At 42.7% G+C, this 17372-nt stretch overlaps 1 protein-coding gene across 1 annotated transcript in view; it reads right to left on the bottom strand.

Moving 5' to 3' along the window:
* Window positions 1–17372, bottom strand: part of LOC141049232 (rac GTPase-activating protein 1-like) — a 57534-nt gene that overhangs the window by 4119 nt on the left and 36043 nt on the right. Inside the window, exons 8-9 of the mRNA XM_073545443.1 lie at window positions 11842–11971; window positions 5988–6094 (exon numbers count right to left, since the gene is read on the bottom strand). Coding sequence (XP_073401544.1) covers window positions 5988–6094; window positions 11842–11971 — 237 coding nt within the window. The remainder of the gene's footprint in view (window positions 1–5987; window positions 6095–11841; window positions 11972–17372) is intronic.

The following is a 17372-nucleotide window of genomic DNA, read 5'->3' as shown; positions in this document are numbered from 1 at the left end:
TGATCCTGAGTTACATCCTGTATTATACCCCAGAGCTGCACTCACTATTCTGCTGATACTGTCTTTGTGTACATACATTACATTACTGATCCTGAGTTACATCCATTATTATACCCCAGAGCTGCACTCCCTATTCTGCTGGTGCGCCGGTTGGGGCTTTGCTGAATTTCCATTTTTGTCCCTGATCGGTTAAATCTCTTTTGCTCTGTCTTCAGAATATATCGGAGTGCTGATATATATAGGGATTTTGAAGTCTAGTGACTTCAGGGCCGTAGTTTGCTCTGCCTGTCTTTCTGCCTGTGTTTTCACCGACAATACATGTTGGGGGCTGTCTATTGCTTTGGGGTCTGCTCTGGGGCAGTTTAGATTTCCCCTTTCTTTCTTTAGGCTTATTTAGCTCTCCGGCTGTGACGAGGCGTCTAGGACCACCGTAGGAACCCCCCACGGCTACTGTTGTGTGAATAGGATCAGGGGTCTGCAATCCGTTAGCTACCAACCTCTCCGGTTTTCTGGACTTAGCTTGCATTTTTGTTTTTTCCTCCTCCGGTGACTCATTCATAACAGAATCATCAGCCAAACCGCAGATTCTAGGGTACTCAATAGCAGGAAAGAACTGAAAAAAAAAAAAAAAAAAAGGGGGTCGAATTTTTTTTTATGTATATTTTTTCCTCTTTTTCTCTGGGGCCGTAGGAGGAATTTTTTCTTAATGGGAGATTAAGCAATTGTCTGATCATGTGGAGCAGCTCACTGCTGAAGTGCGGGGAATTTCCGCCTATCTTGCTCATTCACATGCTGCTGAACCAAAGATCCCTACTCCTGATGTGTTTTTTGGGGATCGGTCTAAATTTTTGAATTTTAAGAATAATTGTAAATTATTTCTTGCCTTGAAGCCTAGCTCAACGGGGAGCTCTGCGCAGGAGGTTAAAATTGTCATCTCTTTGCTGCGCGGCGATCCCCAGGATTGGGAGTTTTCTTTGACACCTGATGATCCTATTCTAACTAATGTGGACGCATTTTTTCAAGCCTCGGGGTTGTTGTATGATGAACCTAATGCTATTGATCAAGCTGAAAAAGCCCTGTTGGCATTGAGCCAGGGTCAGGATTCTGCAGAGTTGTACTGTCAAATTCCGAAAGTGGGCGGTCCTTACTACCTGGAATGATGGTGCCTTGGCAGCTCTCTTTCGGAAGGGTTTATCAGAGACCGTAAGAGATTCTATGGTGGGATTTCCTGTTCCCTCTGGTCTTGACGATTCTATGTCATTAGCCATTCAGGTTGATCGGCGTTTACGTGAACGTAAAATTACACGAGAAATGTTGCCACCTGTTGAACAAATGTCTGAACCTATGCAATGTGATAGAGTTTTGTCTAGGGCGCAAAGTCAGGAGTTCAGAAGGCGTAATAAGCTGTGTTTTTTCTGTGGAGATGCCTCGCATATTATTTCTGTCTGCCCTAAACGAGAGAAACGTTTTGCACACACATTTGCTGTGGGTGGTGTACAACCTAAGTTTCTTCTGGCAATTACTCTGATCTGCTCCCTGTCCACATTTTCCGCTAAGGCTTTTGTGGATTCAGGAGCGGCTCTGAACCTGATGGACTTGGATTTTGCTAAACGTGGGTTTCCTATGACACCTCTGCGGACACCTATCCCTTTGAGGGGTATTGATGCTACTCCTTTGGCGTAGAATAAACCTCAGTTTTGGACCCAGGTGGTAATGCTGGTCGCCCCAGACCATCAAGAAAATTGCAGATTTTTGGTGTTGCATGATACCATTGTTCTGGGGTTTCCCTGGTTGCAAATCCATAATACAGTTTTGGATTGGAAATCTGTGTCTGTGGTGAGTTGGGGTTGTCGGTGTGTTCTTAGTGACGCTCCTGTTTTCTCCACCTCTCCCCAGTCGCATGATGTTCCTGACTATTTGGCTGATTATTATGATGTATTTAGTGAGAATGAGTCTGCGTCTTTGCCTCCTCATAGGAGTTATGACTGTGCAATTGAGCTGAGCCCTGGGTGTAAATTTCCCAAGGGTCACTTTTCAATTTATCTGTACCCGAGCACGAGGCTATGCGATCTTATATTAAGGAGTCGTTGGAGAAGGGTCATATTAGACCATCCTCTTCACCCTTGGGTGCTGGGTTTTTTTTTCGTGGCCAAGAAGGATGGATCATTAAGACCTTGTATTGACTATCGTTCCCTCAACAAAATTACTGTTAAATATCAGTATCCGTTACCCTCGATTTCTGATCTATTCTCCAGAGTTAAAGGTGCTTGCTGGTTTACCAAGCTTGAACTCAGGGGGGCGTATAATCTTATTCGCATTAAGCATGGGGATGAATGGAAGACGGCGTTTAAAACTCTGGAGGGACATTTTGAGTACCTGGCGATGCCTTTTGGGCTCACTAATGCCCCTTCTGTCTTCCAGTGCTTCATGAATGATATTTTCTGGGACTTTGTGGATAAGTTTCTGATCATCTATTTGGATGATATTTTGATCTTTTCCAAGGATTGGGATTCTCATGTGGAACATGTTCGGACTGTGTTCTGGATTTTGAGGGAGAATTCCCTGTATGTTAAGGGATCGAAATGCCTCTTTGGAGTACAGAGGATTTCATTTTTGGGATTTCTTTAGTCTCCGTCAACTATTGAAATGAACCCAGCCAAGGTACAGGCCATTTAAGATTGGGTTCAGCCCACTTCTTTGAAGGCCCTCCAGAAGTTTTTGGGTTTTGCTAATTTTTGTCGTAAAATTTATAGCTAATTTTTCTGGTATTGCCAAACCATTGACTGATTTGACTAAGAAGGGTGCTGATGTGCTGAATTGGTCTCCGGAGGCTGTTTCTTCCTTTCAGGGGCTGAAGCGAAGGTTCACTTCTGCTCCAGTTTTGCGGCAACCTGATGTCTCACTCCCGTTTCAGGTAGAGGTGGACGCTTCTGAGATTGGTGCAGGAGCTGTTTTGTCCCAAAAAGATCAGGTAACATCTAAAATGAATCCCTTTGCTTTCTTTTCCCGAAAGTTCTCCCCATCCGAACGCAACTATGAGGTGGGGAATCGGGAACTGTTAGCCATGAAATGGGCATTTGAGGAGTGGAGACATTGGTTGGAGGGAGCTAAACAAAGTCGTGGTCCTCACTGACCACAAGAATTTGATTTACCTTGAGTCGGCCAAACGCTTGAATCCTAGTCAGGCTAGGTGGGCCTTGTTTTTCACAAGTTTTGATTTTGTGGTCTCTTTTCTTCCGGGCACTAAGAATGTCAAGGCAGACGCCCTCTCTAGGAGTTTCTTTGCTGATTCTCCTATTGTGACCAAGCCTGCTACCATCTTAGGTGAGGGGGTAGTTCTTTCTGCCATCTTGCCCGATTTGAGACGTGCTCTGGAAGAGTTTCAGGAGGACAAACCTGAGCGTTGTCCCATTGGAAAATTGTATGTTCCTGACCAGTGGAGAAAGAGTAATGTCTGAAGTTCATTGCTTCGCATTGGCTGGTCATCCAGGTATTTTTGGTAATAGAGATTTGGTGAGTCGGTCTTTTTGGTGGCCTGCCTTATCTCGTGATGTCAGGAATTTTGTGCAGTCCTGTGGGACTTGCTCCCGGTCTAAGCCTTGTTCTCACTGTAGTGGGTTGTTGATGCCTTTGCCGGTGCCCAGGAGGCCATGGACCCATATTTCAATGGATTTTATTTCTGATCTGCCTGTCTCTCAGAGACTGACTTATCTGGGTGATTGGTGATAGATTCTCTAAGATGGTCTATCTTGTACCACTCCCTAAGTTGCCATCTTCCTCAGAGTTGGTGCCCTTGTTTTTGCAACAGGTGGTTCGCTTGCACGGGATTCCTGAGAACATTGTATCTGACAGAGGAGTTCAGTTTGTCTCTAGATTTTGGAGGACTTTTTGTTCCAAGCTGGGAATTCAGTTGTCCTTCTCCTCTGCGTTTCACCCTCAGACCAATGGGCAGACAGAGGAGAACAAACCAGACTTTGGAGTCATATTTGAGATGTTTTATCTCTGTTGATCAGGATGATTGGGTCTCATTTTTGCCCTTGGCCGAATTTGCTTTAAATAATAGAGCTAGTTCTGCCACTTTGATGTCACTTTTTTTTGTAACTTTGGGTTTCATCCTCGATTCTCTTCAGGGCAGGTGCAGTCTTCTGCCTGCCCAGGTGTTGACACTGTGGTGGAGAGAATGCACCAGATTTGGGACCAAGTGGTGGATAAGTTGTCTCTCTCCCAGGAAAAGGCCCAGCGGTTTTCCAACCGGCATAGGACCATTGGTCCCCGGTTTAAGGTGGGTGATATGGTTTGGTTGTCATCAAAGAATATCTCTATGAAGGTGGTTTCTCCAAAGTTTAAACCTAGATTTATTGTACCTTCCAAGATTTTGGAGATTCTTAGTCTCTTTTCGATTGGCTCTTCCTCTTACATTTAAGATCCATAACGTGTTTCATAAGTCTCAGTTGAAGAGGTTTGTTGAGCCAGTAGTTCCTGTGGTGGCACCTCCTGACCCTGTATTGGTTGAAGGTAATGTGGAATATGAGGTTGAGAAGATACTTGATTCTCGTCTGGCTAGACGGAGACTCCAGTATTTGGTTAAGTGGAAGGGTTATGGCCAGGAGGATAATTCTTGGGTCTCTGCATCTGATATTCATGCCGAAAGATTGGTTCGTGCTTTTCATCGGGCCCATCCTGATCGGCCTGGTGGCGTGGATGAGGGTTCGGTGACCCCTCCTCAAGGGGAGGTACTGTTGTGAGCTCATTTTCTCGTTCACCTTTGATGTCCGATGAACTCCCTCTGCTGGTGAAAGGAAGTGGTGAAACGGATTTGGATGGGAGAAACCTGTCAACTGAACAGGTGGATTGCGATTGGACATCCGGAATCTGAGTGGATATAAGGCAGCCGACGCCCTGTAAGGTTGCTGGTGATTTCTCTGCTCTGAGCTCTGGCCTCCAGTTCAGTTCCTGTCTTCTGAAAGCTAAGTTTTGCTCTGTTATTGTTCCACGAGATTTTTTCTGATTTGCTTAGTTTTGTGTTCAGCCAGCCCCGGTTGGGGCTTTGCTGAATTTCCATTTTTGTCCCTGATCGGTTAAATCTCTTTTGCTCTGTCTTCAGAATATATCGGAGTGCTGATATAGGGATTTTGAAGTCTAGTGACTTCAGGGCCGTTTTTCTTATCAGACGTGTTGGGACATTTTTGGTAGGGTTTTTGCGGATTGCAGCTAGCATCTTTTCTGTCCTTTCCTATCTAGTTAGTTGGGCCCCATCGTTTGCTCTGCCTTTCTTTCTGTCTGTGTTTGTGTTTTCATCTGTTTTCACCGACAATACATGTTGGGGGCTGTCTATTGCTTTGGGGTCTGCTCTGGGGCAGTTTAGATGTCCCCTTTCTTTCTTTAGGCTTATTTAGCTCTCCGGCTGTGACGAGGTGTCTAGGACCACCGTAGGAACACTCCACGGCTACTGTTAGTTGTGTGAATAGGATCAGGGGTCTGCAATCCGTTAGCTACCAACCTCTCCGGTTTTCTGGACTTAGCTTGCATTTTTGTTTTTTCCTCCTCCGGTGACTCATTCATAACACATTACATTACTGATCCCAGTTACATCCTGTATTATACTCCAGAGCTGCAGTCACTGTATACATACATTACTGATCCTGAGTCACATCCTGTATTATACCCCAGAGCTGCACTCACTATTCTGCTGGTGCAGTCACTGTGTTCATACATTACATTACTGATCCTGAGTTACATCCTGTATTATACTCCAGAGCTGCACTCACTATTCTGCTGGTGCAGTCACTGTGTACATACATTACATTACTGATCCTGAGTCACATCCTGTATTATACCCCAGAGCTGCACTCACTATTCTGCTGGTGCAGTCACTGTACCTACATTTCTCTGTAATATGTCATACATTACACTATACAGGGGTCAGAAGCCTCCGTATTCACTACGTGTTCGTTTTATACCGTATTAGCTTATTCTATGGTTCTCACAGTTTTGGACAGGAAGACATGCGCTTGTGCCGGGTTGTTGGGTCTAGGACCTTCAGGCTCGTTTTCTTGCTCGTCTTCATTTATTTGGGGTAACACAACATTCTGGTCTGAAAAACAAATACACAGGCCTCTTACCTGGCTGCCAATACTGGTAACATCTACCATAAATCTGCCACCTCAGAGACCCCGACCTCTACAGCAGGCTTTAGCCATTTAATCTGACAGCAGCATAATATGGGGCAGGATAGCCTGATTCTGGGGATGTTTCACCAACTGGGCTGTGTTGTAGTTTCAATACAATCAGTGTTTTATCAGCAGGAGATTATCACTGCATTGCAGGTCCTCCACTTGTGGACGTACTGACAGTGGATTGCTGTATATGAGACCACATAATACAATATTGGCGCTTTACTTTGCATTTGCTGCTCCTATGCTCGTGGGTCCAGGTACGGTCCCTCCGAATTGTCGGAAGATGACACATTAACCCTTTACAGATCAGACACCTTTTTTCCACATTCTAGAACATACAGCTTTTTTATTTTTGCTCATATTAATGCAGAGGAACTGGTTTGTTTTTTCAGAGGACCATCTTGGTGGAATTTTTAAAACATTTAATCCTGATTTATTTTACCCCCTTATTGCACGGATATACAGGTACGTCATTAAGAGGGCAAGAGCGTGCGGAGAGACAAGGAGCTGTGGACACCCGGCAGATACTGGCTATGATGCCTAGTTGGCATCTGTGTCCAAGCAGCAGCGGGAGCAGAGACATTTAGATGCCGCCAACAACGGAGATAAAAGGAACGCTTTCCGACATTCATCGGCACTGATGCATCACCACGTCAGCGGAGGGCCTGATGAAGCTCCAGCTGCTGCCATCTTCTTAGGCTATGTGCACACGCTGCGGATTCTACTGCGGATCCGCAGCGGATTTGGGCCTGCGGATCCGCAGCAGAACTGCAGGTGATGTACAGTGCCATTAGCCTATGGGAAATTGAATCCGCTGTGCAGACGGTGCGGAATTTTCCGCGCGGTTTTTGCTGCGGATTCAAATCCGCAGAAAGAATTGACAAGTCATTCTTTTCTGCGGATTCTGCTGTGGTTTGCCATTTCCTCCATTGTGGAGGTGATAAACCGCAGGCTAATCCACAGATAAACCGCAGGTCTTTTGACCTGCAGATTTAGCCAAATCCGCAGACCAATCCGCAGCGTGTGCACATTGCGCTCCACAGGAGTGAGGCTGTCATACAATGACCTTCATAAGAGACCAAGATTTTCACTAAATATTGCAGTTAATTACTAGAAGCCAGTGCATTATCACAGCTACAAGTCCCCCTTGGGGACTAAAATAAAAATGTAGTAAAATGAAGTTTTTTTAAATTATATATGTATAGAAATTTAAATGACCAATGATAAAAAAAAAAAAAAAAACTATATTATACACACATATAATATGTATAATATATATAATACACACACATTTATTTAGCATCTCAGCACCTGTAAAAATCTGGGCTAAATGTAAAAAAAAAAAAAAAAAAAAGTTAAGCCTCAGGGTAAAAATAAAGTAATGAGAAAAAAAAATAAAAAATCAAGGCTCCAGATTTTTCATCCCTAAGACAAAATACAATAAAAAGGGATCAGGATGTCATATATTCCCCAAATTGGTATCAATAAAATACGGTACTAAGCTTACCATGCAAAAAAAAAAATCAAAACAAAACAAAAAACAAAAAAAAACAAAAAAAAAAAAAAACACGCTGTCACACAGATCAATTAATAAGAAAAAAAAAAAAATACAAGTATTGGAAAATGGCATGACACACCCAAAATTTCAACCAAATGGCCGAAGATAAGGTACGCACTGCACTTACCTATCTCTGCTGGCCCTATTAACAGTGAATGGAGCAGTAGAGGGCATGGGGCCCTTTCGGATGGGTGTGGGTCCAACAGCAGTTCCGCAGGCATTGTACAGTACAATGTTAGCCAATGGGATTTCAAATCTGCAGTGCACATGCTGCGGTTTTAAATCCGCAGCATGTCAATTCTTTCTGCGGATTCCGCAGTGTTTTGTCACCTGTTCCATTGTCCAGGTGTCAAACCGCAGGGGAAAACCGCTGGCAAATCCGCAGGAAAACCACAGGTCACTTTACCTGCGGTTTTACCTGCAAATCCACGTGGAAAAAAAAAAACAAAATCGCAGGTGAATCCACAGCGTGTGCACTCATCCTTACCTCCAAGGGTGGTTTGCACGTTCATCACCGGGCCAATTTTTACAATTCTGACCGCTGTCCCTTTATAAGGTAATAACTCTGGAACGCTTCCATGGATCCCGGTGACTCTGACTGTTTTCTCGTGACATATTGTACTTCATGATAGTGGTAAGATTTCTTTGATATAACTTACGTTTATTTGTGAAAAAAACTGAAATTTGGCAAAATTTTTGAAAATTTTGCAATTTTCTAACTTTGAATTTTCATGCCCTTAAATCACACAGATATGTCACATAAAATACTTAATAAGTAACATTTCCCACATGTTTACTTTACATGAGCACAATTTTGGAACCAATATTTTTTTTTTTTGTTAGGAAGTTATAAGGGTTAAAAGTTGACCAGCAACTTCTCATTTTTACAACACCATTTTTTTTTTTAGAGACCACATCACATTTGAAGCCACTTTGAGGGGTCTATATGATAGAAAATACCCAAAAGTGACACCATTCTAAAAACTGCACCCCTCAAGGTACTCAAAACCACATTCAAGAAGCTTATTAACCCTTCAGGTGCTTCACAGGAATTTAAGAAAAATGAACATTTAACTTTTTTTTTCCCACAAAAAATTTACTTCAGATTGTTGTTTTTTTTTATCAAGGGTAACAGGAGAAATTGGACTCCAACAGTTGTTGTGCATTTTGTTCTGAGTATGCCGATACCCCATATATGCAGGTAAACCACTGTTTGGGCACATGGCAGAGCTTGGAAGGGAAAGAGCGCTGTTTTACTTTTTCAGCGCAAAATTGGCTGGCATTAAGATCAGACACCATGTCGCCTTTGGAGAGCCCCTAATGTGGGGGGTTTCCAATGTTTAGGCACAAGTGACAACATTTTGGAAATTAGACCCCCTAAGGAACTTATCTAGATGTGTGGTGAGCACTTTGAACCCCCAAGTGCTTCACAGAAGCTTATAACATAGAGCCATCAAACAAAAAAAAAAAAAAAATCATTTTTTTCACAAAAATGATCTTTTCACCCCCAATTTTTTTATTTTCCCAAGGGTAACAGGAGAAATTGGACCCCAAAAGTGGTTGTGCAATTTGTCCTGAGTTGGCGGATACCCCATTTATGCAGGTAAACCACTGTTTGGGCGCATGGCAGACCTTGGAAGGGAAGGAGCGCCAGATTTTACGTTATGGTTTGCAGGTGCCATGACCCACTGGGAGAGAACATGAGGTGCCAAAACAGCAGAACCCCCCATAAGTGACCCCATTTTATGAACTACACCTTTCAGTGAATTCATCTAGGGGTGCAGTGTTCATATTGACACCATGGGTGGGTCACAGAATTTTATACCATTGGGCAGTGAGGACAAAACTACGTGTTTACCACCAAAATTATTTTGTTTTAGCCAGAGATTTTACATTTTCACACAAGAAGTGGGTAAAAATGGCAAAAAAATTTGTCCCACAATTTCTACTGAATGTGTCAATACCCCATATGTGGCTGTATAGTACTAATTAGCCATGCGGAGAGACTCGGGAGGAACGGAGCGCTATCTGCCTATTCAACAGAATGGGAATGTGCACATGTCAATTCGTTTCCACGGACCAGGTGTCCGTGAGCAAAATACGCTTACATGTCAGTTATTTAATGCCAGGCCATAAAACGTCCCGCACATGTGCATACGCATAACTCACATGGATGCCATCCATGTGACACGTATCGGCGCGGGGGAAAAAGCGTTAGAGTAAGCGCTGTTCCCGAGCGCCGGGTGCTGAACACGGCTCTCATCATTCTCCCCTGCTCTGCCAGCGATCGACGCGAGCAGGGCAGAATGATGAGAGTTACATTTAAGTAAAAGACAGCAGGCGGCAGCTGATGGGACTATTTACTCCCATCAACCTAACCCTGCTGCTGCTCATAACAGTGACAGCAGGAGCGGCGGATGGGAGTATTCATCTGCCGGTCCTGCACTGTAAATAAAGGCTGGGGGGGGGGGGGGGGGGTGTCAATATCCACGGCCCCTTACCATCCTGAAAATACCAGCCCCCAGTTGTCTGCTTTAGCAAGGCTGGTTGTCAAAAATAGGGGGACCCCACGCCTTTTTTTTTTTTCAATTACTTATTTAAATAATCAAAAAAAAAAAAAAAAAAAAAAAAAAACAGTGTGGGGACCCCTCTATTCTTGATAACCAGCCTTGCTGAAGCTGACCGTGGCAGCCCCCAGCTGTGAGTTTTGTTTGGCTAGGCTGACACCCGACCGCGTTCAGCTGTGCACCCCTCCCCATGAGCGGAGGCGATCGCGATGACGTACTCTTCCGTCCATGTTTAAATAGACGGAATAGTACGTCTGATGTCAGAAAAGGGATAAGAGTTTAATTTTGAGGCTACATAAAAAAAATAAATGTCAATTTGCATTTTTTTTCTCATTATTTTACTGTTTGACACCAAGCCAATCTAAAGGTATTGGTTTATTGTACAGCGTATTGTGGTTGTAGTGGGGCCAAATTTGTCAAGTTTATTTTATAGGTTTTTAATGAATATATATTTTATAAGAGGTCTGTCAACTTTTTTTTTAGCAAATGTTAAAACTTATTTTAACATGTGGATAATTTTTTTTTTTAATATATAATTTTCAGCTCTTTTCTTTTTCTTGTATAGACCGCGTGTAAAGACATCTTTTGGGGAATCCCTGGGACAGCCCTGGGGACTTGAGTTACAAGGGTGCCGTCTCCTATTATTCTGTGCACCTACTGCAGAGAGGCACTGCCGATGCTGCAGCGGCTCGCTCTGTCTGCATGGTATCAGCAGATCTCATGGACAGACGACATGTATTGCCATACGTGTCCTATTTTTTTTTATAAATCCATCTCATACATATCACCTGCTGGCCGTTAAGAGGTTGTGGATGCGGTTCCATGACAATTGTGTACAAGATAATTGTGTACGGACAATTGTGTACAGAAAATTGTGTACAGGCCAATTGTGTCCAAGGACAATTGTGTACAAGGACAATTGTGTACAAGGACAATTGTGTACAGGGCAATCGCCTTGTACACAATTGCCTTGTACACAATTGTCATTGTACACAATTGGCCATACGTGTCCTATTTTTTTTTATAAATCCATCTCATACATATCACCTGCTGGCCGTTAAGAGGTTGTGGATGCATCATCCTCAGCCCCTCTCATCTCCCTGTGTGGAAGTGAAATGTGCTGGTACCCCCCTTCAATTGTTGGGATCTCATCCTGGCAGAAGCAGGAATGTAAATTGCCACCGTACTCTGCTGGGAAAACAATGCGCCAAGCTTCAAAAAGGAGATAAAATTACATCTGGGAATATTTCCCAAATTGTGTACAAGATAATTGTGTACGGACTATTGTGTACAGACAATTGTGTACAGGCCAATTGTGTACAATGACAATTGTGTACAAGGCAATTGTGTACAAGGCGATTGCCCTGTACACAATTGTCCTTGTACACAATTGTCCTTGGACACAATTGGCCTGTACACAATTTTCTGTACACAATTGTCCGTACACAATTATCTTGTACACAATTGTCATGGAACCATTTCCCATAAGTGTCGGCCACATGAAACCTCCTGTAATTACATGCACTATGGCGATGCCCACCTTGCATGGACGAGAGACCCCTGCTTTTGCGTGACCGCCGTCGTGGGACCGACTCAATGCTGGACGTGGCGTGGATAGGACCGGAGTCTGTGATCAACATGGTGGTTTTTGCAATTATTGCTTCCTTGATCTGCAAACAAAGAAAACATTGAATTATAGGTTTCCAACCACTGATCGTCTACTGGTGCCCGAGTGCAGGATCAGACCACACAAACGAACCAGAGAAGCAACTGGACAGACCAATTAGAAAAACCCTACTGCGTACACAGCTCCACAGCAGAACTATGTGTCTCCGTGGTAACAGACTACAAGCTGTAAAGTTTGCCGACATAGATCTGCATAGGAACAGTAGACACAAGAAGGTAGGAGGTCGGACATCATTACTTGCAGGCCGGCTTTTGTATGTGTGAAGAATAAAATCATAGTGTATCGCGGTCTAATGAGGAGCAGACATTCTGTGTACGGCGCCTCATTTACATTATGCTGAGCCCCTCAGCCGCCCCTTCTGTAAACCTCCTCCGCAGCACAGTCCGCTCAGATTTTACTTTGAAGTTGCAAATCAATTTTTTTTTCCTGTCTTTGAAAAACACATTTCATCACTATTTTAAAAAGGGAAAAAAAAAAAAAAAAAAAAGAAGAATCCTGATCCTGACACGCAGCCGCCACTCCACGAAACCGGAGAACGAATTGGCAGCAGCGATGGGAGCGGGATACAGGTCAAATCCTTTTATCTCGCCAAACCTCGGCTTACTGACCTGTAATAGAGGATTACAACAACCAACATCCCTGCTTTATCCTTTCTCTACATGTCGCAATTCATAAGGCAAAAATATATATAAACCTGTAGCACAAATGCATATAGACAAGTAGGATGCAAAAAAATGTTTCTTTTATTTTCTTAGTCTATAACAGAACCCAACGTTTCGGCCCACTCGCGGCCTTTATCAAGGTTATCTAAACAGAAAACTCATATTGAACATAATTAATAACACTGGTCAACAGCATTTTTGGTGCCAAAGATATTTCATCGAATTTAGGGTATTTTTGGGGTGCTGATTCTGAATATGTCATCAGTTTTGCCAGATTGGCTCAAGTTTTTGAGATATTTGGTATCTTATTTATAGCACTTGTTGGTAAATGCGACGCATCATCTCATTAATTTCTTTGGATTAGTACTTGAACTGAGCAGTTCTCAATATAGTTTTGTGTTAATTAGTGTTCTAAAAGTTTGTTCATAGCTTGATTTTTGCACTAACTTTATGTTGTTGTCTGTTTTCCAGTGAAAAGCATGAACTCATCATGAAGAAGTTGTCTTAACGATCCAGACTCATTCTGTTACATTTGTGGTGAATATACACTGCCAAAACATAGAAGAAACATAACAGACTTCGTAAAAAAAGTGTATTTTGCCTATTTTGGGGTTATGCTTGGGGACCAAGACAAGTTTTGGGCACCACACATAGTGTGCAAAGCATGTATCGAATTATTACGAAAATGGAGCAAAGGACAAAGAAAAAGCTTCAAATTTGGTGTTCCAATGGTGTGGAGAGAGCCAAAAAATCATCATGATGACTGTTATTTATGGTAAACACAGGTACAGGCACATCTTCACAATGAGGGACAGGCCTTCTTGCAGATTCCATGTTACTCCCATTTTCGTTTCTTATGCTTATTGAATCCTTGCACTTGCACTGCACAGAAATAACAGTCATCATGATGATTTTTTGGCTCTCTCCACACCATTGGAACACCAAATTTGAAGCTTTTTCTTTGTCCTTTGCTCCATTTTCGTAATAATTCGATACATGCTTTGCACACTATGTGTGGTGCCCAAAACTTGTCTTGGTCCCCAAGCATAACCCCAAAATAGGCAAAATACACTTTTTTTACGAAGTCTGTTATGTTTCTTCTATGTTTTGGCAGTGTATATTCACCACAAATGTAACAGAATGAGTCTGGATCGTTAAGACAACTTCTTCATGATGAGTTCATGCTTTTCACTGGAAAACAGACAACAACATAAAGTTAGTGCAAAAATCAAGCTATGAACAAACTTTTAGAACACTAATTAACACAAAACTATATTGAGAACTGCTCAGTTCAAGTACTAATCCAAAGAAATTAATGAGATGATGCGTCGCATTTACCAACAAGTGCTATAAATAAGATACCAAAAATCTCAAAAACTTGAGCCAATCTGGCAAAACTGATGACATATTCAGAATCAGCACCCCAAAAATACCCCAAATTCATTAAAATATTTTGGACACCAGAAAAAAAAATTTTTTTCGTTGACCTGTGTAATAGTAACAGATATCAAACATAGAAGACACTAATCAAAATAATATAATATCGCATAATCAGAAATAAAGGGGATGCTTCAATCGTCCAGAGGCCTACTGGATTTACACCTTAAAAACTCTAGAACCTTATGGCCTAAATAGAGAGTATGAGGTCTTTTATTGTGTATATTATGATATGTCTTTTCTGTATATTCATTTATTCCCTTTCTTTCTTTGGTCTGAGCACTACAGATCAGGTATCCCTAGATCACACCCTTTTATGTCTCCTTTACCCCTTTTTTTTTCCTTTGCTCATCTTCGTTAACATTTATTATTTTTTTATTCCTCTTCTCTTTTGCCTCCTTTTTCTTACTCCAGTTCTTTTCTTTTTTTCCTCAGTTGGTATATATCCCCTTTAAATATTGCTTGTTTGTCTTCTGCCTCTGACATGCTATGCTGTCCGGTGTTCCTCTCTGTCTTACGCGCTGCCTTGCTTACTGCGCATGCTCCCATTTCCTTCTGTTCTCGGTTTGTACCGGGTAGCTCGCACATGTGCATTCTGACAATTCTATTACATTCCACTGTTTTCTATGCTCTTGCGCTGACCGACATATTTGCGCATGCTGTTCATCTTTTGTTTCCCCTATACCTTCTCTGCTTTGTATCCTAATCACATGTTCCTCTTGATACCTGATTTTTTGCTTGACCTTTTCCTATACCTGTGGCTCCTAACCAATATACTATTGTTTTCATTGGACGTCCTACGAACACGTACCCTTACTTGATATATGCTTATATATTATCTCTGCTTGATTTTTCTAGTCCCGGATGTCTCTGGATGATTGAAGCTTCCCCTTTATTTCTCATCATGCGATATTACCTTACTTTGATTAGTGTCTTATCAGTTTATGATATCTGTTACTATTATGTTCAATATGAATTTTCTGTTTAGATAACCTTGATAAAGGCCAGGAGTGGGACGAAACGTTCGGTTCTGTTATACACTGAAAAAATAAGAAATATTTTTTGGCATCCTACTTGTCTACATGCATTTGTGCTACAGGTTTATATATATTCTTGATTACTATTTTTCCTGTTGGCACTTTTTGAGCGCGTTCCCTTTACTATAATTGTTGCAATTCATAATGCAAGCAAAGCGGCGTACGCAACTCCAGTAAAAACAAAAAACAAAACAAAAAAACTTGGCTGCCAAAGAGGTAAATGTAAACATTTACTGCATCATTAAAGGGGCATCCTGGGATTTTGTTCTAAAGAATGGAGTTAGGGGTAATGCCTGGGACGGTTACAATCAGTGTTATTTACTTCGAAAATTCCCAAGACATTCACACCATTGTGTACAACACGTGACTGCTGAGGGCAGTCATTGGCTGCAGAGGTCATGTGAATGACAGCCATCACTACTGTATAAAATATTTACTTGTTTCTGTGAATCATGATGGGCAACCAACATGGCCTCCGATAAGGACCTAATGTCAACCGTCTTACCCAGAAATAGAAAACTAAAATTATTGAAGATGAATTTGGTTGTCAACATTACATCTCTCTCATCCAGCTTTCCCAGATCCCTGGACAGCAAACCTGCCAATGTCGTACTCCTGCCATGTAAACAATCCATAGCAATAGTATAATGCTCAGAGTCCTTCACACAGAGGGTAACCTTCCAGGCAGGACCATTCTACTGTGGACGTCTTTCAGTAGAAAATCTGCAAGGAAATCTGCAGTGTCAAAAAAACATGGCCAAATTCATTGCATTTCTGCACAGTTCACCGATGGCAAATGCTGAAATCCGTGACATCATCGGTGGGTTTCAAATCAGCGGTGGCGACTACAACATCTGTGCATTTTCTGCGCAGCCTGTGACTGAGATTTTATAAAAAAATATCTTATTCACCAGGTTGCTGCTGTATAATGTAGATTATTATCCAGGAACAATTAGGCATCAGATATCTGCTGTGCCTCTGGTCCCCAGGAGCGTACCCTCAAATCCCCAGGACCCACTTTTGGGAAAGGGTGAATTTCACGACTATCAAATATTCTTACCAACTCTCAGAATAGAGGGAATTTTCCCGGATAAAACGACCAATATATTATACACACGTCTACCTTTTCCTGCACTTTTCTGGAGTCTCTATGAATAAGGAATGGTAAAGTGGTGGAGAGGACGTTGGTATCAAAGTGGAGCCTGCATTTCTATGTCCCTGTAGAGCCGTTGGCCAGCCGAGACTGCAATCTCTTGACATCTACAGAAAATATAGGGAACACCATGATGGAAGCTGGCCTTCTGTCCCGCTATCTCCCAGTAGATGGCGCCCACAGTCTTCGGCAGGCGGAGGACGGTCGCTTCGGAGTCACGTATGCTGGAAATTGCGCTGTGATGTATATCAAGGATTAGTCACTTGGAATTTTAGCAGTCGATAGATTGTGGACTGCAGTAAGTACGGAGCGAGCTGAAACTGGACAGATGACAGAACCCGGAGCGGCCAAATAACTGTGTGTATGACAAAGCGCGAGCTTCTAATAGGAAAAGTAATGGATATAAAGGAGAAATGTTACAGAAGTAATGCATCATGCAAATGACCGAATAGCACGTCTGCAAAAAGTCACATTTGAAAAACAAGATTATATATTAGTATCTGTAGCCAAGGCTGCCGGGCAAAGCTCCAGTATATGCATTCACCTATGGGTTACACAGTATATACAGGGACCCCTGTAGAGAGCTTAGAGGGGCGTACATAAAGACAAACAATCCCACCCCGGAAAACCTCATCTGGGGGTCCTAACTGTAAGGGGTGAAGCGAGATTTACAGAGTAACTGCATACCAACAACCCCCCCCCCCCCACCCCGCAGACTTCACATCTGCACAATCCTAAGACTTGGGAGGCATCCTAAAGCCGTATCCCATGACAGACCACAAGGATATGCAGTCACTTTTTGATTGGTAGGGGTCCGACTACTGGGACTACACCAATCGTGAGAATGAAGGGGCGGCAGCACTGGATCTTCAATGCAGAGCAAGTGTCTGAGCCAGGAAAATAAAATGGGGCCCTGCATGGCCGCGTGCCTCAATGCATGGGAGAAACAAAAAACTGGGCAAGGCGTAAGATCAATGGAGGTTAGTCCTGAGTTGTAAAGGCTTATCACTCGGATCTCCAACTGGCTTATCACGGTCGGTTCCTGCACTGCAGCACATGGCTACACGCACTGCGCAGGGGAATTGCAGCAAAGCT

This window comes from Dendrobates tinctorius, unplaced genomic scaffold (assembly GCF_039654945.1).
Source record: "Dendrobates tinctorius isolate UK_male_01 unplaced genomic scaffold, ASM3965494v1 ptg000143l, whole genome shotgun sequence".
Classification (NCBI taxonomy): Eukaryota; Metazoa; Chordata; class Amphibia; order Anura; family Dendrobatidae; genus Dendrobates; species Dendrobates tinctorius.
Note: the sequence above shows the minus strand (reverse complement) of the source record. Positions and strands in the feature narration are given on the sequence as shown.